The sequence below is a fragment of the Sturnus vulgaris genome, chromosome 8, assembly GCF_052056855.1.
Source record: "Sturnus vulgaris isolate bStuVul1 chromosome 8, bStuVul1.hap1, whole genome shotgun sequence".
NCBI lineage: Eukaryota > Metazoa > Chordata > Aves > Passeriformes > Sturnidae > Sturnus > Sturnus vulgaris.
In genome coordinates this window covers 1,064,252-1,087,449 of record NC_142250.1, presented here as the reverse complement: position 1 = coordinate 1,087,449, position 23,198 = coordinate 1,064,252, and the positions used below count along the sequence as shown (strand labels likewise).

Sequence of the window (23,198 nt, the reverse complement as noted above, 5' to 3'; positions counted from 1 at the left end):
TTACACTTTACCTGTTTCAATAGTGTATGGATCATTATGCAGCGAGGAGCATGACCCATGGTTTGTGGAAGCTGTGTTGTAGTGGGTGGGAGTCACAGGACACTAATTGCTAATGAGGGAGGACTAACTATTGCTGGCTGGAGAGGATCCTCACTGCTTCTGTAATGGCAGAAACATGTTTTTAACAAAGCTTTTGATTCTTGAACTTCAGTTTTTCTTCCAGAAGATTGGAGAAAAACTGCTCAATAAAGCTCTGCTTTGCAGGTCCACATTGCTCTCTAATAAGTCAACAAGTCAACAAGTAAAGCCATTGACAAGCACAGATCTTGTCTTCAGAGCTCCTTTCCAGGATGCCATTCTGTCATGTGCCTCATTCCTGCTCAACTCTCCCTTTTCCATTACTAAACTTACTCCCGAGGTGGGAAGCTGTTCATTTCTGCCCAGCCTCGGTCAGTGCCTTCACATTATGGCAGGGTCCCTTCAGAGTAGGCACTTGCTTCTCAATGATGATGTGGTTTTTAATTCTCATTAGTCCTTTATAAGTTCAGAAATGGCAGTGTTGTATGAAACAACCCGCAAAATATAAAGTTAGCGAGAGCTGGCAGTTCCTGCCGTTCTCTGCCCCATGCTGAATGTTCATTCATGCTGGAATTGATTTTTGGTTCATCACTGATTTCCATCATATATCATTTAGAGGCCCTGAGTATGCTTCTCTTTGATATTTCAATTATGTATGAAAATGAAAGCAAAGTGTTGTTTGTGCTGCTTATAAGCTTGTTCTTATTTTCTTTTCTTTAGCTTTATCAGCAAAGTTGTGTACAATGTATTGAGGTTTACCAGCTCTTTCAACTAATGCATTGAGCCTTTCAGTTTCGTTGTCTTGGTGTATTTAGGCTTGGGTTACAGGTAAAATTTGAGTGTATTTATCTCTCAAAATGATATTGGATGGCATTAGGTCGGATCATTTTTTAGTGGATGAAATTGGTTAAAAGCATAGCACTTACTTGTATACTGCACATTTCCCAACCTTGTGATTGCTACCAAACTACTTTTAAAACTGTTCAGAATGCCAAATTAAAAGTGCAGCATTTTCAGTAAATGCCATAATTCATATATAGCGTGATAAGTAGTTAAAGATATTTTATAGAACATGGGATCTTTATCTTTCTCTCTCGTGAGGCCCAAGTGGATATTATAGTGTATTTTCTTCAGCCTATTTGATTCCCCCATGCACATAATTTCTGCTGCCACTCGGGGAGTGTTGGCTGCTTGCTGCAAAAGCAGCCACAAAGTGAACAGAGCTAGAAGCATTATTTTTTGAGCTTCTGCAGAGTATGTATGCACTCAGGTGTTCTAAACAAAACCTGCACTTCAAGTTTTTGCAGGCACTACAGTAACCTTCTTCCCTCTCCAAATTTCTTGGGAATGGATAAGAATACCCAGAGGCTCCCAGTACATATTGCCCATCCATTGTCAGGGACTTCTCAGGGCACTGCCGTTGTGCTGCTTATGGTGGATTTAACTGACATGTTTTAAAAGTTGGTTTGTCCTGGTCCCTATAGCCTCTATCTACCGGTGTACCTTAAAATTCGACTAATTTAAGAGAGACAGTGTTTGTTTTTTTTTTTTTACATGCTTACAAGTGCCATGGGATTACCATGATGGTTTAATGAAAGCATACTCTGTTGGACATGGTCAGCTTTTGGGTTTGGCCTTGCTCAGTATGGGGTACATGAAGTGATCCTGTTTGACTGCATCATTTACAACACAAAGTTCCTTTCTCCTTTTCCTCAGGGTGGTGTAAATCACACATAGCTCCAGTGCCCTGCAGCTCTGTCTGCTGTTCTCCTCTCCTGATCACTCGGGGCACAAGTTGTGCTGAGAGATTTGAGGATGGTGGCATCTGCAGTCCTTGGCTTTGTTAAACTGTCAGAGTTCCCTGGGTGGCGTGTGAGGCAGGGGTAGCAAGAAGGGCGTGTGGAGGCTCTTGGAGCCAAGGTGCCGTGCTCGGCATGGGGAGCGCTGCCCGAGGTGGCCGAGCCCTCAGCTCTGTGCCTGCGTTGGCTTTGGCAGCTCCGTGCCTCGGTGTCTGTCTGTGCCTGCAGCGCCTTAGTGCCCACCTGAAGTTTCCTGAGCCTGGCACAAACGTCGCTTATTTAATTTGCTGTAACTATGGATGAGTGTAGAATTGTAGCAGTAACCTTAAAAAAATCATGAGCTGGAGTTCCATAGTCTTAAGCAAGCACAACTAAGCCCTGGTTCTGCAAACTCAGTTCCATGTATCCTTCTCTCTCATGCCTTCTGAGTAGGAAACAACTCTTCCATAATTCATAATTTAATTTCTTTTTTGTAATTACTGAAGAAACCTTGCTTGGAATATTTGCTTTGCCTTTTCTGTTTAGCTTTCCCATTCTCATTCTTTTATGATTTTGATTTTGCTCTTATTAACAGTCTTTGCAGACAGTGTCACATCAGCTTTGTGCTCTAAGTATTATGGTTTACTATACAGCATCCGTTTTCTCTTAGGCAATAAGCACAATCTGATATAAAGCCTTTTCATGTACAATTGCTCTTGGGTTTTCTTGGATCCCATTAATGTGCTTTTGTTCAATGATTATTATTACTTGTTTTTAATATATAATATTTTCATGTGATTGAAGAGGTATTTTGTCTACTTTGGAAGACATACTCTAATTAAAAATGAACATATGGCACCCTTGAATATCCCTGAAAAACAGGTGTTTAAATGTACACTTTCTGTGTGAAAAGTTTAGTGAGTTAATAAAGCAGAAGGGGTTACAGTCTGTAAGAGATACAGGATATATAGAATATAGAAATATCTTACACACTGGGGTATGGAATGCCCCCACTTCTAGGGCATGCAAATAGCAGATCTTTTAAGACCTTGATTACAGGTCCACACAACCTGAATATTTCTTTAATATAAATAGATCTTATATGCATTTATATAGAAATGCAAACTATAAATGTTTGAATTTTCATGTAGATTACAACTAGGGAACCGTATTTATGAAGATCCTACTTAACCTTTTGCTTTTAATTTTCTGACTGTATTTTTAACATTTCTTAAACTTCACATGAAATTCAGTTGCACACATTTACAGCAAGAACAGATTACTCATTAGATTTCAGCCAAGTATTTATTTCATTGAAAGTTGAAGGATTTAATAAAATCTTAAAGGAAAAAGGTCTTTGTGCTCTTAATATTTTTGCTTTACCCAGCATAGTTCCTGATGACTTTTCTACTGATTCTGTTCTAGATATGTCTAGGAGTCTATCTTTCTCCTTTCCTTTTTTTGCTATATTCTTCCATAAATCTGATGACAATTATATGGAAATTTAGGTTCATTTGTAATAAATTAATTCCTTGGCTAGTTGGAGATGTGAATAGTTAAAAAAATTAAACACAAAACTTCGCATTTTTAGTTCAGACAGAAATTCTCTACAACATTTAAGGTAAAAGTCCTGCAGAAAATGAACTTCCCACATGAAGTATGATTGCTATGTTGGAATGTCAGAAATATTGCATGCTGAGTTTGAATGTTTCCACGGGTATATTCGGTTTTTTCTGTGTAAAAATAACTAGGGAAAAAGCCTGGGGAATTTGTGCATAGGACTGCAGAGGAAGATGCCCTGAATAGCTGACTCTCCTGATCTCCTGCAGGATTCTGCAGATCCCAGCCCTGCAGGAGGCTGTAATTTTCACTTGTCTTCCCTGCATGCCATCACATACAGCCTCCCTGGTTCCATTTGGTAGCTGCTACTTTTAACAAATTGGGCCTTTTTTCTCTCCTGAAGCACAGGACCCCAGGATCTTCAGGCTTGTGCTGTGAATCTAATCCAAGGGCCCAAGTAATGCAGTGATTTGTCACTCTCCAAATCCATCTGCTGAGTCAATGGCTCTGCAAGGACCCCTTTCAGGGTAAAAACATCATTCAAGTGCTCTTCTACCAATCTTCTGTGTTCATTCCCCCACAAGTGCTAACAACACAAACTTTCTGAACTGGAGTAGATCTTCTCTAGCTGACAATAATGAGTTTTTAAATAACAGTTGAGTATTTGAAACGAATTCATGGTGAGGTGATGGCATCAGCCACCATCTGCTGATGGTCCCTCAAACCTCCTGTGCTCTCCCTCTTACCTTGGAGTCCTCTGCAGACTGGGCAAGTATCACAGGAATTCACACAGACTGTGTGAAATTCAGTGTGCACACAGGATGCTGGAGAGAGTTCAGCTGAAATGTGTAAATTTGAGAACTTAACTTAGGCCTCTCCCAAAAAGCTGGACTTTCATTCCCTGCACATGCTGAAATGCCTCCCAGCCTCCTACATTCACATATTGCATCACAGTGAGGTGTTAAATTAAATCAATTACTCTGGATTAGAAAGGGATTAACTAATACAATTAATACACAATTAAATGGAATTACATTTTTTTGGTCTGTTTGGGGTTTCAACATTTAACTTTTATTTAGAAGTACAGTTTTGAACAGAGCCACACCCATAGCATGGATGTTATTTGAAATTGCCAAGCTGTGCCTGGGTCAGAGCTGAAGTCTTGGATAAGTAACTGTTTTCCAGGATTTCTGTCTGTAGGCCAAATTCTGTCATGGGTCCACCCATATTTATCTCAAGCTGCTTCCTTGTGGGAAACTCCACAGAAATGTTAAAGTTATGTGGGAGTGAAAATCAGGGAAATCAACCTTCATTACCCATCCTATATGATCCAAGAGTGTGCTTGGTTTTCTGTTAAAGAAGTATCAGTGCATGTTCTGTGAGTGATCATGAACAGTATCACAGAGATTTTCCCAGAGTGATGAGTGTGCCAGCACAGGAAATTCTTAATTTTCCTGTTCTACCTTCTTTATCTCTCCATGGTACTTTTTGATACCGTGGAAACACAAGGGAAAAGTGTGAGGGTACTGGGTGGCATGGAGTGGCTCTGAGGACTTGGAAGATTTTTTTTTTAGAAATACAATTTTTTATATTTAAAAATATGTGTTTTATATATATGTCTTTATAATTCTGTTTGCTGCTACACTCCTCTGAAGTCTATAGGAATCTATTTGTGTAGCACATTGTGCATTAAAATACCACCTCAAGATCACAGTAAGCTTGTGTTGGATTCCTTGAAAAATGCAGGATGTGCCTTTGCTGTGCCACTTTGGAACCTGCCCTAACTCACTCTGTCCCTAGGTATGGCAGAACGTGAGCAGCTTGGTGCTGGACATTTTCCCCTATTTATGGCTGCTGTTTAAGGCCATAACTTTCAGATTTAGAGTACAGCTAGGACTTTTAAACAATCTGGATGAGAAGGACTGTCTCAGCAACTCTACTATATTTTATTTTGAATTTTCTTCTCCCTCCATCCCCTTCCTCTTTCTCATAGCAGCATATAATCTCCAAGCAATTTATATGATAGTTCATCATAGGAAAGTCTTACACTGCTGCTGTAGAATGAGATTTCCTCCAACTAATTTTCTATTTTCCTGCTGTAAAACTGCCAGAACACTTTGGTGAAAGGTAGATGGATATTCAATTAAAAACTTCCGTACTAGAAACTTAGAAAATTGCTTCTTAGTAAAAGGCAGATTAACCTCAAGTATACTTCTTGCTGTCAGTTCAATAGTATTGCTCTGTTTCTCCTTATGTTTGCCTTTCTTTGCTGCATCATCTGTGAATGACAGTGACATCTGATTAAAAGAGATTTGATGTTGTTTTTACTTCTGGCTGATTCCTTTGGCAGATCTGGAGTTGAAATGCAAACCAAAATGAAGTATTGCTGGCCTTTAGGGTTTCTGTGGCAGGTTTTAGGGCTGTCATATTTCAAACAGGAAATGCCTGTGGTGTTTGGTTTTTGCATTAGAAGTTGCAGTGATGGCTGTTAGTATGTGATGGTTGGATTTGTTCTGCAGCACACTGCCTGTGGCACATGCACTTCCCAAGACACTTCTCCCCACGTGAGCACTACAAAAGTATGGGTGTTTTCTCACATTCACCTTGGGTCCAAGCTGAACTTTTCTAATATTCCCAATGTGACAAAGTAGGAGAAAAACTGACTTAAGGGGAAATTTGCCTTACGTATCAGAAAGAAACAATAAAAATTTAGAATAGCACAGGTTCCTCGTCTTCTCTTATGACTGGATCCCAGTCACTTTCAAGGGGATTTATTACCCAGGGATAAAGATCCCAGCTCTGTCCTTTGAGACCAGCTGGCCACCCTGCACACCTTCAGCTGACTGACAGCACTGTTCTGGAGAGTGGATTAAAATGTGTAATATTATGCATATTCCAGCAACATAATTCTTTCTGAGATTTTTAGGAATAATTGAGATCTGCAAGTTTCAGTGTTTGAGTGTTTTTTCTAATAATTCAAGGGTTATGCATTCTAAATTCTGGGGTTTTTATGCTGTTTGATGTGTGCTTGTCTAGAATGAAATTTGAAATTTGTTTTGCAGTGTTACAAACTATATGTAACTGAATGCCAAGAAAGGTTTATGCTGAGAGGCTTTAAATTCCAGGCTGTTCCTGCATATTGATTGGAAGAGGGTAATTGACACAGGAAGGAGAGCCCTTAGTACTCCAGTTGTAGCAGTGGAGGTTGAGGTAATTAATTTCTTATGAGGTACTTCACATCTCACAGCATTAGATCCATAGGGAGTATTCCATGAGGGCTTGAAGAGGAGGAAAATGACAATCTCATATTGAAGCTGCTGGGGAGAAAACCCTGTCTGTAATGAGAAACAGTTCCACATGAAAGACTCCTTATTGGCTCACTTGCATATGATTTTCTATACCCTTTTTTAAAATATATGCTTACCTGTTTGTCACAGAAATGGGTTTTCTGGAGCCAGGTGTCTTTAAAAAAATCACACTGGGTGGGTGTGTTAGAGAAGGGAATCTGTGGCACTGAGTGGAGGTTGTGATTTTCAGCCTAAAGTGCTTGTGGGTTATTCATTTATGTTTCCCTTATTAAAAAAGAAAGGTAATAAATGTACTTGTACATTCATTTCCCTTTCCAGCCTTTTGATGTACAGTAAAAATAGGCTTTGAAATGCTGTATGAAAAGGCCTGGGAGCTTTTACCTTTTCAAAGGAAAAATGTCAGAAATGTCAGGTTCTGCCTTAACTGCCTTGTCAGAGGATTCCTTGAATAACTTCTGAAATGTTCATGTAAGAGATTTCTCAGGCAGTGAATGCTGTGCATATAATTGCTCATGCATCTAAACAGTTCCATGTTTCAATGAGGCTGCTTGTGAGGACAAGCTGAAAATTTGAAGGGTAAAATAAAATTTAAATTAATTCTACATTTGAGGGACAAATCCCAGGGCCTAGTGGTATCCAGACTGGTGCAAAGGAATACAGGGAGGTTCTGCCCCACACTTGGCATTTCTCACAAACAGTCATCTTGGATTTTATTCTCTCTGTGTGATCTTCAAGGTGGCAAACCCTTTGTCCCCTCCTAGCAAAGAATGTAGGAAGGGGTATTAGTTTTGTTTGGTTACTGATGGCTGAAGCACAGTGTTAACCAATTCTGGCACCCCTGAACCCTGGGATAAATGAAGGCTGCAACAGGATTGAACTGGATCTTCCCTTTTAAAGGCTCCTGGACTTCTTTGGGGCTTTTTGAGGCAGATGCTTGTAGATGTCTTTACTTTGTTGAGTTCCACAACAGGATTTGAAAGATCAGGGTTTCTATAAGCTGTGTATGAAAAAAAAAATCTTGTCATTGCACAAAAGCTTGAGGTGTGGAAATGTCTCAAGTAATGACAAAATTTTTTTCGTCGTGCAAAATAAATTGTAAAATTGCTTTTTATACAATTTTCTTTCAATCATATGGTTTTGATTAGAATTCACAGTGACTTTATAAATCAAAATAAGAACCATTTATAAATTCCATATGCAAAAGAAATCATTATATGTTACATGCTAAATTGTAGCAACATACATAAATTCTTGGTGTCTCTATAGAGGCTGTGACTTGGCTTTAATGTCCTACCTAAGTTATGTGAGAGTTTGTTTTTTGGGTTTTTTTAAATTAAGGTGTAATGTACAGGACCCTCTAATTGCTGAGCGTGGGATTATTTTCAGTCAATGCAGGCTGAAACAGTCAGTCATTTAATTAGAGCTCTGACATTTATTAAGTTATTGTAGTATTGATTGCTGTTTACCTTTTAGCTTGGCTTCTTTTTTTTTAATATTTCCATAGAGAACTGATTTTGATAAATGTGCTAGTCTTTTTAATGAAAACTGTTCTTGGATACACAGAACTCCATCAAAATCTGTTGATCACAGAGTCGTGGTGCAGCTGCTGGAGACAATTGGCAGAGGGCAGGTTTTGATCAGACAGGAGAAGGAATTGTTCCCTGGCAGGGTGGGCAGGCCCTGGCACAGCTGTGGCTGCCCCTGGATCCCTGGCAGTGCCCAAGGCCAGGCTGGACACTGGGGCTTGGAGCAGCCTGGGACAGTGGAAGTGTCCCTGCCATGGCAGGGGCCTGGAATGAGGTGGGCTTTAAAATGGCTTCCAACCCAAACCTTTCTGTCATTGTGCACCGTGGGCTGCAGGAGCCTCTGGGCTGCCTGAGGAGGTCACAGTCCCTGCTGCTGTCAGTGAACTCCTTCAAAACCAGTGGGGACACGGGCCTGTGCTGCAGCTGAGAGTGCCTGTATGTGTGTCCTGCTCCAAATGGAAATGCAGCAGAAAGATTTGCTGCACATGTGGTTTTTGACACATTCAACTAATGTTGTTTGCCAGTGTGTGAAATAGATGGGCCTGTATTATTTGCAGTACCCAGTATTTATCTTGAGGGTATCCAGTGTTAATTAAAAATACTTACGTTCACTCAGTGGAATATTAATAACACTGTGACTTAGTGCTTGTAAAATGTTTCACATGTTAGAAAAGCATTGAAATAGGATATTGCTTTCAGGATCTTCACAAGGGAGCCATATAGCTATTACTACATATAATTCATAGGAAAAAAACAATAGGTGAGTGCAGGATAACTGAAAGGCTCAACTACCTGATTTTTAAAATTCAGACCCAGAATAATGTGCATAATTCTCCTAGCCCTTTTCCTAGTTCAGTCACTCTGTACAAGTAGGACTGTTTTAGGATAGGCTTGTTCTGAAGTACAGCAGTCCCCAGAAGGGTTTAATTGCCAAGCAGATGTGGAGTATTTCAACTCCAGATGTGTGGCTTCCATCACTGGGGAGTGAGACAGTGGCACTGCTGAGTGTGGAGGTGTTCAGGTCACCTTTGGTTTCACTGTGCCAGCATTTCCACAGTGGTTTTAGAACATCACATCTGCAGTTCAGGAGAGCAATGATCTGGTGTGATTGATCCAAACAGAAGTGTGGGGGTTTTGATGTTGAAATTCTCTTAGGGAAGAGTGACAGTCTGGAGTTGTGAGGTTACCTGCAGTCTGGACTTGTCCATATTCCACAGCCTGAATTTACAGGGCATTTGTAGTGTGTTTATTTCTTAGGGAAAACATGAGGTGAAGAATAGCTTTGTTTATAGTTAGATTTGCTTTCTAGACATGGACTATTATGCTAAGAATTTGAAAATAAAGTATCTTTACTTGTTCACTGTTCAATATTTTATGCCACTTTCTTTCATATTAGCTGCCTCAAAGATTTAGGTTAGCTTAGAGCCAGTTGTATCATTAGTGGCCACCTTTGAAGTTATAGATTACCAGAGAATTTGAAAAATATCCCAGTATTTTACAAAGATTTTGTCTTTGTAGAAAAATAGCCTCTAAATATAGAGCTTTCAAAGGATATGCCAGTGCATTCTCATAGTCTGAAAATGCATAGGCATAAGCTGGGTTGTATTCACAGAGTTTTTCCTGGCCCTGCTTACCTGGCAGTTCAGAAGGGATCATTTTGTTGTCGAGGTTGACAAGACTTGCAAAGCACCACAGAGGAGTCATTATTTACCTTGGCTCCTGTGCAAGCCTTGCTACAAGAAATGATGGCATTGCTGTGGGACAGAAGTGAGTGTCCACCTCCAGGGATTCCCTGAAGGCTTTAAGGTGAAGTTCAGACCTTTCTCCAAGACCTGGTTGGATCATTTGTTCTCTGCAAAGACTATAGGCAGCTTCAGAGATAGAAGGTCACAGGAGATTTTCTAAATCTCCCCGAAAATACAAGCTCAATTTTTAAAGTAGTTTTTCCTTTCAGTTGTTAGAGAACCTGCTAATAATTTCAAGGTGTTTATGACATTGCACATTTAATTTTAATGTAAGAGTCACCTCTAGTCTTTGTTTTAATATTAAGCATATTGTCCTGTTCACAGGTTTCTTTAGTCAGGAAATAACTGACTGAAGTATGATACATAGATAACAAGCTTATGTTATCTTGGGTGCCTACCAAGACGTTATCACTTCCATATTAATTTTAATGTTATTTATAAAATGACACAGTCATGTTCATAATAGACACCTCCTGGTGGTTGGTAAACGAAGTCCAAATCCTGTGGTGAGTGTACATAGCTCTTGCTTAGCATTTCTGAGAGTCTGCTTCTTTGTGCTGTAAATGTCATGTGTGCTGACTTTGTGTAAAGCACCACTCTGTGGTTCTTTCCTTTAGACCAGGGCACTCCAAGGCTGTGAGTAGATTGCTTGCTTTAGGCAAACAAAGTTCATCAGGCATTTTGGACCTTCATATAGGTTCTGTACTAACAGGAAAAAAGAAATTCAAACCAGCCAGTAGGCACAGAACTATAATGGTAATATTGTAGGGAAACAAGGCTGAGGGGTCCAGTGAAGTGTGGAGTGCACTTTTCAAATAGGTAATGATGACAGAAGCACTTTGCTTATAGGTGGAAATAAAAAGATTACAATTGTTCAGAAAGTAAAGCTGATTCTCTTCAGACCTCTGAAATATCTCAAGAACTCAGTCTTGTAGCTGCTGAGGATGAATGTGCTGTGGAATGAAGAGATTGCCATTTCCTGGACAGTGTTTGCATTGCAGCATCTTGGGCATTTTGAAACTCACCCATTCTGTTTTACAGAAGGAAAAGAATGAACACTGCAGACAAAAGCATAACCAAACTGCATTGTGGGCACCTGAATTTATACATTGTTTGCAGAGAGAGACCATTGTTTTTCACATGAATAGGGTATTAATGGATTGCCATCAATATTGTTGTTGTTATTATTACTGTTATTAATCACCATCATCACCATCACCATCATCACTATCATCATAGTTCTATTCATGTTGTTGATTACACTGGGAGTATTGCAGCAATTCAGAAGTGAAGTGTTTATTTTATTCCTGTATACTGCTTCTAAAGCATATGTTTTGATTCAGCAAATTATGCTTAACATCACAAATGGGCATTCTGTGGATATTGTGGTACTGGCTCTTGAAAAGTATGAAAAATTGGAAAAATCCTTCAGCATGTACGATTGACCAAATGCTGTGATGCACTGGGGACACAAAGAATGTGCAGGCTGAGGGATGCCAGACAAGCACTGAGTGTTTCCTGTCCCTTTGATTGCAGACTGACAAGGCAGAGAGAAGCAATGCCTTGAACGTGGCCATAGATGCTATGTGCAAGAAGACCAGAGACCTCCGCAGGCAGGTGAGCACCTGGGCAAATGAAAGCTGCAAAAACGCCATTGAGGGATTCTTTTCCAATTCGCTATTTTCACTTTATGCATTTTGAAAAGAAGATTTTTTTTCCATCATAAAAATGTATTGATAGCAATTGCACCACTCCACAGAATATTTACATACCAGTTTTCAAAACTCTGGGAGAAAACCCTGCCAAATGATACTGGCTGAATATATATCTGTACATATGCATGTCTAAATATATTTGCTGTAGGTATAAATCAGTAATGTACTCTGGCCATAGATTTGTTTAATTTTCAGTAAGCTTGAATTATTACTGGTTGTTGGAACAGACACCTTGAAGGAACTACTGAGTCAGTGTGTGTGGGTCTTTAGAGCTGTGAGAACTCTTACCACACAGGAGGGCCCTTGGAATGCCCAGTGCACCCCCCATTGTACATCCCAGTGTCCTAAGCTGCTGTGAGACATGGAGCAGAACCCACGGCTTCAGTGAAGGGCACAAGGTTAGCAGAAGGCAGCAGCTGTGTTTGCACCCTTTCTCTGCAATAAATATCTTTGAGAAAACTGCAGATGATGCTGGAAGGGTGTAATGTGTCCTTTCAGAAAGAAAACCCCTAGAATGTCAGTAGTTCTTTCAGCCAGGCTGTCCCAACCAAGTACATGAAGATTTACAGGCACACAGAACATGAGCACACCTTTCATCCTGTCTCCTGCTCGGGCTGTTCATCAACTCCCTGGTGGAAAACTATCCCTCCCACCTTTGTGTTCAGTCTTGCAAGCCAGCCTGAGCTTCAAGATGAGGAATAAATTCCTTCCTGCTCCCATAATCAGCCAGGAGAAGCCTTGAAAAATGAGAAGAATATCATACAGATACAGTGTTTACAACTAAGTAGCTCTCCAGTTTCTGCTTACATGCTGTCTAAAATGTGTTCAGTGTAGAGACCTGCATCACCAGCTCAGTGTGTCTAGGAACCCTTCCATTCATTTCCTTCCATGAGTTAATTAAACTCCAGCTTAAAACACTTTATTGACTCTGTTACAGTGGTTAAAAGCTGTTAACTAATTCAATTTGTGTCTTTCTGTAAACCTTTGGAAAATGTTCAGCCTGAATGTAATCATGCTCAATTTATAGTCAATCTAGAACCAGTAATTTTCTCTTACCAGAACAGCTCTGTGCTTCTTGACATTTTTTCCACTGGAAGGCATTTATGAGAAATATTTTATCTATTTCCTCCAATTCTGTGTTCATATATATGAATTGCATAAGAATTGTTTTAGGAAGAGTGCTTAGTGCATGCCTAATTCCTGATCTGGGAGCCATGAAATTGTGAATTTTGTGCCTGCAGACACTGCATTAGAGTCTTCTTTGCTTTCACTCACGAACATTCGTTATTCTGTCTCCCAGCAATTTTACAAGAAACATGAAAATTGTTTGCTCTACTCTTACATCTTTTATGATACTTTATTTTTTAATGATACTGTGTACCTTTGCTGGTATTGCATCAGGTGCTCTGGGTGGATTCAGGGCTGTGGTGTGCAGTGTCTGCTTTCAGTCACACAAAACTGGGGCTCGAGATGAAACCTTATAAAGCTGTAATTTTAAAATCCCTTCAGTAGTACCCAACAAAGCAGCCTGACTGTGGGTAGTGCCATGGCCCCTCTGGAATCCCCCAGCCAGGGCAGTGCAGGAGGGCTGTGTGTGGCAGCACTGAAGGCAGAAGTAGCTGGCCCAGAACGAGGTGTTCTGGGAGCTGTAAGAACTCGCAGCTTTTCAAGGAAAGTTATTTACATTCATTTCAGGAGCTTGGCCAGTACTTTGAAACTTTCTGCTTTGTTTTGATTTGGACTGGTATTGTGCTGGAGATGTACATGCCATTTCTGTGTGTGCAGTTTAACCTGGATCACTGCTTCCCTGCCGAGGAGATCTTTGGGAAAGAATTGCCTATTCATTGCAATTTTAAATTATGTGAAATTACCATACTCAGCTCTTGCCTCCCAGTTCTTTCCCAGTGTAGCATGAATGCACATCTGCACAGATGTTTCTCCTGTGGTTGTTCTGCAGTTCTGGCTGGTTGGTTGTTTTAATAAATAATTAAAACATTTTTAAATCATGTTTTTTAAAACATAAATGATTGTTTCAATAAATTATTAAGTTATTCCTGGTGATACTCTTCTATTTTTATGTAACTTGTTCATAATGGGTAGCTGTTTCTGGACACAAAAGAGATGGCCTTCCTGGCTGCCCTTTGGAAGGGAAAGGGAGATCCCTCAGGAATAACTGCTCTGAGCTTTGTCCACGACTTCTGCCAGGGCAGCCTGGTAAGGCAACAGGCAAGCAGAGGCAAACAATTTTCTCTGCTCATCAGTACTGATGTGTTGCAAACAGCTGCTGGCATTTTTTTCTCTACTCTCCACTGTTTTTGACAACCTTATGCCCCATGTTTTATAAACAACATGCTCCTGTGTTATTTTTTAATGCATTCTGATATCAAAACAAAAATTCTCCATGCTTCTGTAGCAGTCTGCTCAAAGGGTAAGACCTTGCATCTTAAGAAGAAAACAATTGGTGAGACATCATCCCCCCCTGCTTTCCCTCTGATGGTGTCTCTTTCACTTAAAAATAGGAGAAAAAGTTTAATTATAGCACAGTAACTTGCCTAGCATTGCGTGCTGGCACTGCTGGTGCTGCCCTTTGTTCATACACCTCCCTTCTGGCTACTCAGCTTTCAGCATTTTGCCCTACAGGTGGCCAGAGTCAGAAACAGACTTACTGAGTCATGGAAGAAATGCTTGTTAGGATTAGCATGAAAAGAAATAGATGGTGCCTCAGATATTCCTTTTCTCTTTTGTCTTTTCCTTCTTTTTCTGTGTTGTATTTCTTTGTTCTTCAGTGCTACACAAGCCACCCTGTGCAACTGTCAGCTTCATGTATTCCTTTGCAGAGCTGCAACAGGAACGTAATAGCAAACTTGTTTGTGTTCAGCAAAGACACAGCATTATCTTTGGGTTTTTTTGAAGAAGATGCAATTTGCTGCATAATTGCAGGATAGAGCATTTCTTAGAACAAAATAGTAAAGATAATTTCTGTGTGAAAGGTTATTTAAGCCAAGAAAACCAGTGAAAAGCTATAGAAAAGAATTATGCAATGAGAGATAAAATGAGGCTGCTGGTTTGCAGTTGGGTATCTCAAGCTCAGCACTATTGTGACTGAGGTTATTGTAGTGACACCACACTAAGGCTGTGAAAGTCCTGCAGCCTGGGCTGTACAGAACCCCAAAATATTTCTCTTGGAGATAATGAATCATTGGCCATGGATGCAATGGTTCCACAACTTTCTGCTGGTGTTTTTTGTAAATTGAAATCTTTAATTTTTAAACTGTGACTCTTCAAAGTCACATTCGTGTATCTAATTTTAAACAGGAAGAATATCTGTTTTCTGTAGTGGAGCCTTTCCAACAGAAATCTTAGCAGGTGACTTGGCAGGACAGAAGGTTTGATGTATTTTATTTCTGGTAAAGAAACTTTCCAATAGCTTTTTTAAACAAAAATCCAGCCTGAATAAAGCTGAGAATGTAAGAAATCCGATTTTGTATTGGAATCCCACAGTCTCTGTCTTTGTAAATGACTTTGCAGAACATGCAGGGTATCCAGACAGTATATCCTAATGTGATCTGCTGCAGTAGCTTAGGAGACAAAGAAACCATTCCAGACATAAATTGCCTGTGCTTGTTTGGAAGGTTTGTCTGTCCCTCTGGTGAGTCAGGGAGAGCTCCCTTCAGGCTCCAGAAGCTGCTGGTGGAATTCACATGCACATCTTGTCTGATAAGCAGAGGATTTCTCCTTTGTTCTTTGTGCTGTGCATGGTCACTGCCTTACCTACAAACAGCAGCATCCAAAAGAGTGTGCTTTTTTCTGCTTTTCTCCTGGTAGGAGTCTTTACTTCTACTGAGTTTTCACACAGATACATTGCAGCAAAATGCCAAGTGAAAACAGTACTTTGGCAACAGCATGGTGAGCTTAAAAACATGTAGTGTCCTTTTCTGTTCCAATCAGTATCTTTTCTGTATATTGTAAAAATACTGCATTTGGAGTAGGCAGTTGAGTGCATTGCATAATGAAGTTGCATTTCATGTATTGTTGCAGTTGGTGTGTCTGTTGTAGTGCTGCATGATCTAAATGAGCAGCTCTCATGTGTAGGGAACAGGCACAATAACCTGAAGTCATGTCCCAGTGATTGGTTACAAGCTTCTGTGAGGCCTAATTTAAGACAGGTAATTTACAGCAGAATGTTATACTTCTTTAATAATTTAGGTTGGAAGTTCAAGAACAATTAATTTAAGCAGAGAAAATTGAACTCCAGCCTCATTTATAGATCTTCTTGCTCTATTAATACATGATCAGGTGGCACAATCAGTAATCTCATTGACATAATTACCATGAAGGCTGCCATTCTGCAAGCCAGACCGTGTCAGGGGTTTCCCAGGAAGAAAATACTTGGGTAATTTTGCAATTATGAAATCATGGGATGTAGCTGTTTTGTGAGTACAAACATGATTAAATTAATATTTTCTTTGTAAAACTAAATAGCCTTCTCCCTTGGCATCTGAATTACGAGGGAGAATACCCGGGAGATATGAGGTCTGGGCTAACTAATTTTTCACATATGGAATCACTTAAGTAGCCTATTCATCAAGGAAGGGAAATATTTGCTTGGCTCCCTTGATTTCCAGAGAAGCAGTACATGCTGTAGTGTTTTATGTATCTGTACAAACACTTATGAACAGGCATATTTACCTAGTGGCATATCGAAGTTGTCCTTAAAATTAAATACAATTTTCTATATAATACATCATTTGTAGCTTCCATAGGTTACAGAGCTGTGCTGCAAACAATGCAGGAGTACAGAGTGTATGTGTCAATGTTATAAATAGGAATGGACAATAATTACAGCAGGCTTTAATGAATGCTCCAATTAGCAGGTACTGATGTACTGCTTTCTTTTGCAGCTCCGGAAAGCCATTATAGATCACATCTCAGACTCCTTCTTAGACACCACTGTTCCACTGCTAGTTCTCATTGAGGCTGCTAAAAATGGAAGAGAGAAAGAAATAAAGGAATATGCTGCAATATTTCGAGAACATACCAGCAGGCTTGTGGAGGTATGTCTGATGGAATTGCACTTTTTCTGGAATATGTGGTGCAAGTGACTTGCCACTGAACACTCCCTTTGCTGGCAGATATCAAAGAATGGTTAAGGCTGGTATTTCAGAAAAGAATAAGTAATGGCTTTGGGTAATAGTAAATGTACTCCATTTTCCTATAATGGTATGTAGGAAGACAGAGGGCTTTGTGCTTGTATAGCATTTCATTGCATAGAAATTAGATGGTGTGGAATTGTAATTGGAGAAATCAGTATAAGCCTTTCCACCGAGGTGTTCAGTGGGAACTTGACTAACTGTGTGTTTTAAATGTGTGTTTCTGGGAGTGTTGGCTCACAGTGTCCAGGATCCTGCTGCCCAAAGTACAGGAGCCACCATGTCAGTGCCAGATGTTTGCCAGCTGTGTCCCTTGCAGTGATCTGCTCAGGGGCACTGGGGCTCAGGCACAGAGCCAGGCTCTGCTGGCAGAATCACTGCATATTCCCAGTTGGAAAGGACCCACGAGCATCAGGGGCCCAGCTCCTGCCTGGATGCTGAAAGAACCCCCTGCATACACTGGAGACTGGGATCCATTGCTAAAGGAAGGATTTCCTTAGTGCTTAGGAATGATTCTTCTTCAGCTCTAAGAGATCTGCAGATACAACTGGGGGGAAATTTTCCTTTGTTGGACACTCAGTCCTGCAAATGTGCCTAAATATGCACTGACCTCAACTCATTTCAGCTGCAGCTTGGGGCACTGCTGGAAAGTCAAAATTATCTCAAGTGCCTGGAAGGAAGGCATTAGTGATTTTTGTGGGGTTTTTTAGCTTTTGGTGCTTTTGTGTGCTGTAATGCAAAAATGGGGAAAAAATCAATGAATTCATTCTGCAGCTGAAAATTTACTTAGGAGAACTATTTGACTCAGAATTAATAATTAATCTTCAGCGATCTAGAGATAATGGAAGAAAAACAGGTAAAGAGCTAAAGTAAAAGTAGGTATTATATTTCAGTTTCTCTTCATGGTCATGGGATTACAGAATAAGAATAGTTGATATTCTTTGATTTACAAGAGTATCTGATTTTCACCGTGCTGCAAAATCAATTGACAGCAGAGACTCAAAGTTGCAAACTTTTCTGATTTTTAATACTGAAGCTCAACCATCCTAAAGTGACTTCATTTTTAGAAAGAATAGGTGATCACTGAAGATCAAATAACTTGAGTGAATTTCTGAGTCCAGCTGAAATAGCCAAATCATGATTCATTTTAGAAGACATAAGCCTGAAATCCAGTATTGGTTTCCTTTCATGGGTGTGAATTTGTGTCCCAAATGCAAGGACTAGCTGGCCATGAGTGTGGGTGTGTGATTGGAGAGACTGATGGCTGCACAGATTCAGTGTCTGGAAAATCCACAGACTGATCTTGCTGCATGTGTGAATACTTATTTATATTTATATATGTGTATACATATTTATATTTATGATGTGACTCAATGTGCTGCCTACAGTGAAGAAAACTCACTTCTAAAGAGAGACTGTACACAGTGCCACCTCCTATTGTTGAATTAGTTGTTCCAAATGTCACTTTACTGGGGGTTACATCATGGGCTGCTATTGAAAATTAACTTCAGTAACTTCCAACTTTTACTTCATGTTATCTTCTGGATATCTAGTAGAACTAAGTATCATATTCAAAAGTTGCTTGCATTGGTTTAATGCCCTTACCAGTATCTCTGGTAAGCTAGAGCTTGATTGATGGCTTTTTGATAAACTGTATTTATCAACTGCTAAATTCTCCAGCAAATTAATTAGGTGGTAGTTGTACTGCATCCATCAGCTGTGAGCCCATCTGAGGTGAAAGAGAACAAAAATGAAAAAAACATTAACAACTAAGCAAGTGGCCACAAAGGGGCTTTGTGGAGATAAACAGATTTATCTCATTTTTAAGAAAAATTCAATCATTTCCAGCAGCATCATGTAAGAGAGAGAAATATGGCAGCTGTTTTGGGGAATGTTTAATACCAATTAAATTTGTGTAGATGTAATAGCTTTTAAGTACATTAGAACAATTACTACAGCAGTTCCAACTGGAAGCATATTTGGGTTTTAGTGGCCTAAACCATGTTAAGCTGAGAATATATGTATTTTTAAATTGATATAATGGAACACTGCACTCTTGCTTGAATTCCTCAAGGAAAATGGTATAGCCAGACTTGCATCTGACTAGTTGTGGTTTTCAGAAGCATATGTGCTTCAACATACACATCCTTCAGAACTGAGACATGGCAAATGTGCTTGGAGCTGAACATGGGGCCATGGATAGTGCATGTGCTGGAGAAAGCAGGTTAGCTAAAAGTGCTACCCAAGGCAGGGAGCCTGATTCTGCCAGAAGGGCAGGGCAGAGCAGAGGAGATGAGCTGCCTTTGGATCCTTGCTATTTCTATTATCCCCTTATTTATCCCAGAATTTATGTTTCTCAGTGAAAATTCTCATGTGTCACTTGTCCCTTTTGGGGCAGGTGCCCAGCCTTTAGGCAGGGCAGTGTTCCACAGCGTGGTTGTCTGCTCTCTGTAAGATCTGGGGTTGGATGACAGGTTAATTCAAGATGCAATCCAGTATAAAATTCCTGTAACTTAGGAGAAATTGCCAAGCATTATTGTATTTCATTAAGGGGCTCTTAATGCGAGGTATGATCTGTATGTTTGCAGGGGAGGCCTCACGTCCTTTCCTTTGTTGTTTATCTCCTGCACTGATACAAGAGCCAACAAACAATTCCCTTCCACCTTAGAGGCTGTGGAATACAACTCCAAAAGCCTGTCATGTGTGCTATTGCAGAAATGGGCTTCTTCTCTGCTCCTGAAAATAATTAAAAGTATTGAAATTGCACATCATGGGTGCCATGTACCTGGCTGTGGAATACTAGAGACAACAGGTGTGGTTCAAATGTTTTAAAAGCTTAACAACCAAGAAAAAGGTTGTAAAAAAAGGCACAGAAGAGTAACTGTACCAGAGAAGGCTGGTGGTGAGGGAGATGAGACACCAGGCTTCTGAAATACAACTATGAAAGCAGTTTCTTACCATCTAGGTGTAGTTGTGACTCCCAGGGAGCTGGTGGCTTGTGGGCACCAGATGACAGAGCAAAGGCCAGGGAGGCAAGCAAGACTGCCTGTATTGTTAAATACACAGTACCTTGTTGAGCAGATTAAAAAAGGGTTTTTTGTGGGGCATGCACACAGCAGAGCTGTTGTAAGCTTTGAGAGGTGAAAAGCAGCTCAGATGCTGGCAGTCCCCAGGTTTTGTCTAGGGGAACAAAAGCAAAGGAGAAAACCCGTTTGCATTCTCAGTGTGCTTTGTTTGTGCCTGGGAAGGTGTCCAGGTCGGGGTCTGAGCCCCTGCAAACCTCTGACATGTTGAGCATCCCGTGGTAAAGACTTTCACAGCCTGACTGTGTTGTGTAGAGAAGTGTTTGTGAAACCCCCACATGATCTTTTCTTTTGCTGTCTCTGAATTCTGGTATTGGAAGAGAAAATGAACACCAGCCTCTATTTTCCTTTTCCATGCCACTTATCCTTTCATTTTTAAAAACTGTTTTCAAAGTATTCCTGGTCTTTTAAAAATGTCCTTATTTGCAAGCCATAAAAAGATCAGCTTGCTCCCTTCCCTGTACCTTTTCCAGCACCTTGCAGCCCATGAGGTGAGAGGGCAGAACTGTGTGTGCTAATCAATACAGTCAAAATACTTCATAGAATCACAGAAATTATTGGTTATTTCCTCACAAAGTGACTCACCTTTGATCTCTCTAGACTGACTTTCATCTGTTACCATTTAGTCATGTAGTACCATGACATCCTTTTGCAAATCTTCATCAGTTATTTTATTTACTGCTCCAAATAACTTGTTAAAACATCTGTAAACAAAATTTATAAAAAGTTAATGCAGACACTGCGACCACAAAGAAATTTCTGGCTCACAGCTTTGCCCAATTTCCTGCTGATTTGTTCCAGGGGCTGAAACAAGTGATGCTAATCTGTCTGAATCAGCAGGGAATTCACTGGTTACTCAGCCACCCTAATTCTTGGAGGAGTCTGGCATCACATGCTTGGATCTCAGCCACAGTACAATCAGTGGTCCAGATCTTTCATTCTTCCATTGCTTCCATGTATGAAAACAGGGGTGGCCATTCCTGCTTATTCTAACATTGCTCCTCTAAAAGATATTTATGGCATAAGGAAGATTTATGACTATTTCCTTTTCATTTTATAAAGGTAACTTGTTGCACTTGAAGATACATGCTGTGAAATCACCTGTGTAATGAATGCTGAAGTTTAATTCTCTCCCAATTAAGGAAAAAGTGTTTCTTAAAAAGACTCCAATCACGAGTTCAGCTTCAGTGGGTCTCCTCCTATAAAAAGCAGTGTCTCAGCTCTCTCCTGACAGACAGTGTTCCAGCTGAACATGTTCCACACACTTGGCAGCCTTCAGAGCAGCTGTTGAGCTGGGCTGATGATCTTAGTGCTGCACCAGAGCTGAATTTGATCATAGTCATTTGAAAGTGAAGAAAGAACAACAAATCAAAAGAGATAATATTGTATGCTCAAAATAATAAGTGAGCAATAATTTGAATCAGCACAGTGGTATTGCCTGCTCTCATATATCCTTTGTTAATGTTGTTCTATGGCTCAGTTATAAATATGCTGTTGTTGCCATATTGATTAAACCATCGGTGTTTATTTTTTCCTGTCACAATATTTCACTCGATTGCAGAAATTTATGAAAAAAGTTTCTGAATCTGGACCACAAAGACCTGTGTATTTGTGTAGCCAGATCTGCAGTCACATAAGAATGGACTTTATTACTGCAGCCAGCAAGTCCAGTGGTGACAGTAATAAAATGATTTTGATGTTACAGAACTAAGCTGTAAGTCCATTTTTAAGTAAAACAAGCCATTGATATTTGTGTTATTTCCAGTTGAAATGTTTGCTTTAGTTCTCAGTTTAAAACCTGTACTAATAATACAGCCTGTACACCCCACCCACCAGTATCACTCCTCTCCTCTGGTGCTTTGCTTGTTTTGTCTTCTTTCAAAGTTAAATTCAAGCATGTGTTCTGAGATTTTATTGTGTTGGTCTTTTTCCAATTTAAAACATTATCTACCCCATTGACTCTTAACCCAAGATAAAGATTTTCTGAAGATTTCTCTTGATTACATGAAGTGCCTGTTTCTTCTTTGACTAAATGATTAGTTTAGTGTGGATGCCTAATTTTTAGATGACAGAAGTGATTTGATTTGTACCTTGAGAGCTGACTGCTGGTCTGTTTTGAGAGAGGCATTATGTTGCATTTTCTTATGCTTTGTACAGCAGTTTTAATCAGGTATATCCTGTATTTGAGGACAGTTTTTGAATGTGTTTTTAAAAGATCAAGAATGCTTGAAGAGTAGATTATTAAGTGTTTTGTATATAAACACAATAGACTGAGTTGGATATTATAAAAACAGAAGTTCATCTTCTCAGAAAGGTTAATCCAACAGTGAATTTGGTATGGAAATTAGAAGTACTGCTTAAAATATCAAGAGAGATTTTCTGCAGTTTCTGTTTTAATCTGAAAATGAATTGTCTAATAGAAACAACAAGTCTTGAGAAAGAAGATAATTTTCCCCCCTCTTTGAATAAGAAATGTTAATTGAGCTATGCTAAATTGCTGTGTCACTGACTCACTGCTCATACTGGAATTGAAGAAACAAAAAGTATCCTCACAGGGCAGTGACCTCTGTAAATCGGCTTGAGCAGTGAGATCTCTTACCAGTCTCCCTTCTGAATTGGCATTTGGAATTTCCAGGCCTTCCTTCAGAAGCTGATTTAAGATATGACCAAGTAATAAAATTCAGAAGCATGTATATAAATTCAGTGGGGTGCAAAACATCAGAGAGATGGAAAGACTGAACACCATACCAGCTCTGGGGCAATAACATTTCCAGAGGTAATAGCAACTAAATATTTTCTTTGTTGTGTTCTTAGGTTTTGTCTGTGCTGAGTTCATGAACTGTTTAGTGCTCTGAGCCTGGAGGTTCTGCCTGCCCAAAGGTGCACAGGTTTGGGGTGTCAGCCACACTCCCAGGAGCATCACTGGGATGTTATTGTGGCCAGTTACCATTTCAGCAGTGCCACAGTGCACAGTAATTGCACACACCAGTGGCTCAGAGTTCGGTGTGAATGGTGTTTTCAGGTGTGTGCAGGAAGCAGAGCAGTCCTAGCTGCACAGTAAAACAGCCCCAGCCCCACCTCAGTGCCCACTTTGGCTGTGATATCGGACACTTCCCACGTGTGAAATGAACACTCCGTGCTGAAGGATTTTGATGAGCACCAAGGGTCACGTTAGACATTCTTCTGATGGAGGTTATTTTAGGCTGCAGTGCCTTATGTTCCTCATATACTGCATCCAATCCTTCTCAGTCTGAA

The 23,198-nt window shown here is 40.0% G+C and overlaps 1 protein-coding gene across 3 annotated transcripts in view; it reads left to right on the top strand.

The window, feature by feature from the left end:
* CTNNA3 (catenin alpha 3) overlaps positions 1-23,198 on the top strand; it is a 369,305-nt gene that overhangs the window by 207,780 nt on the left and 138,327 nt on the right. For all 3 annotated transcript variants that reach the window (XM_014883316.2, XM_088168652.1, XM_088168651.1), the window contains exons 8-9: positions 11,532-11,612; positions 16,612-16,764. In XM_014883316.2, the coding sequence (XP_014738802.1) occupies positions 11,532-11,612; positions 16,612-16,764 (234 nt within the window). The remainder of the gene's footprint in view (positions 1-11,531; positions 11,613-16,611; positions 16,765-23,198) is intronic.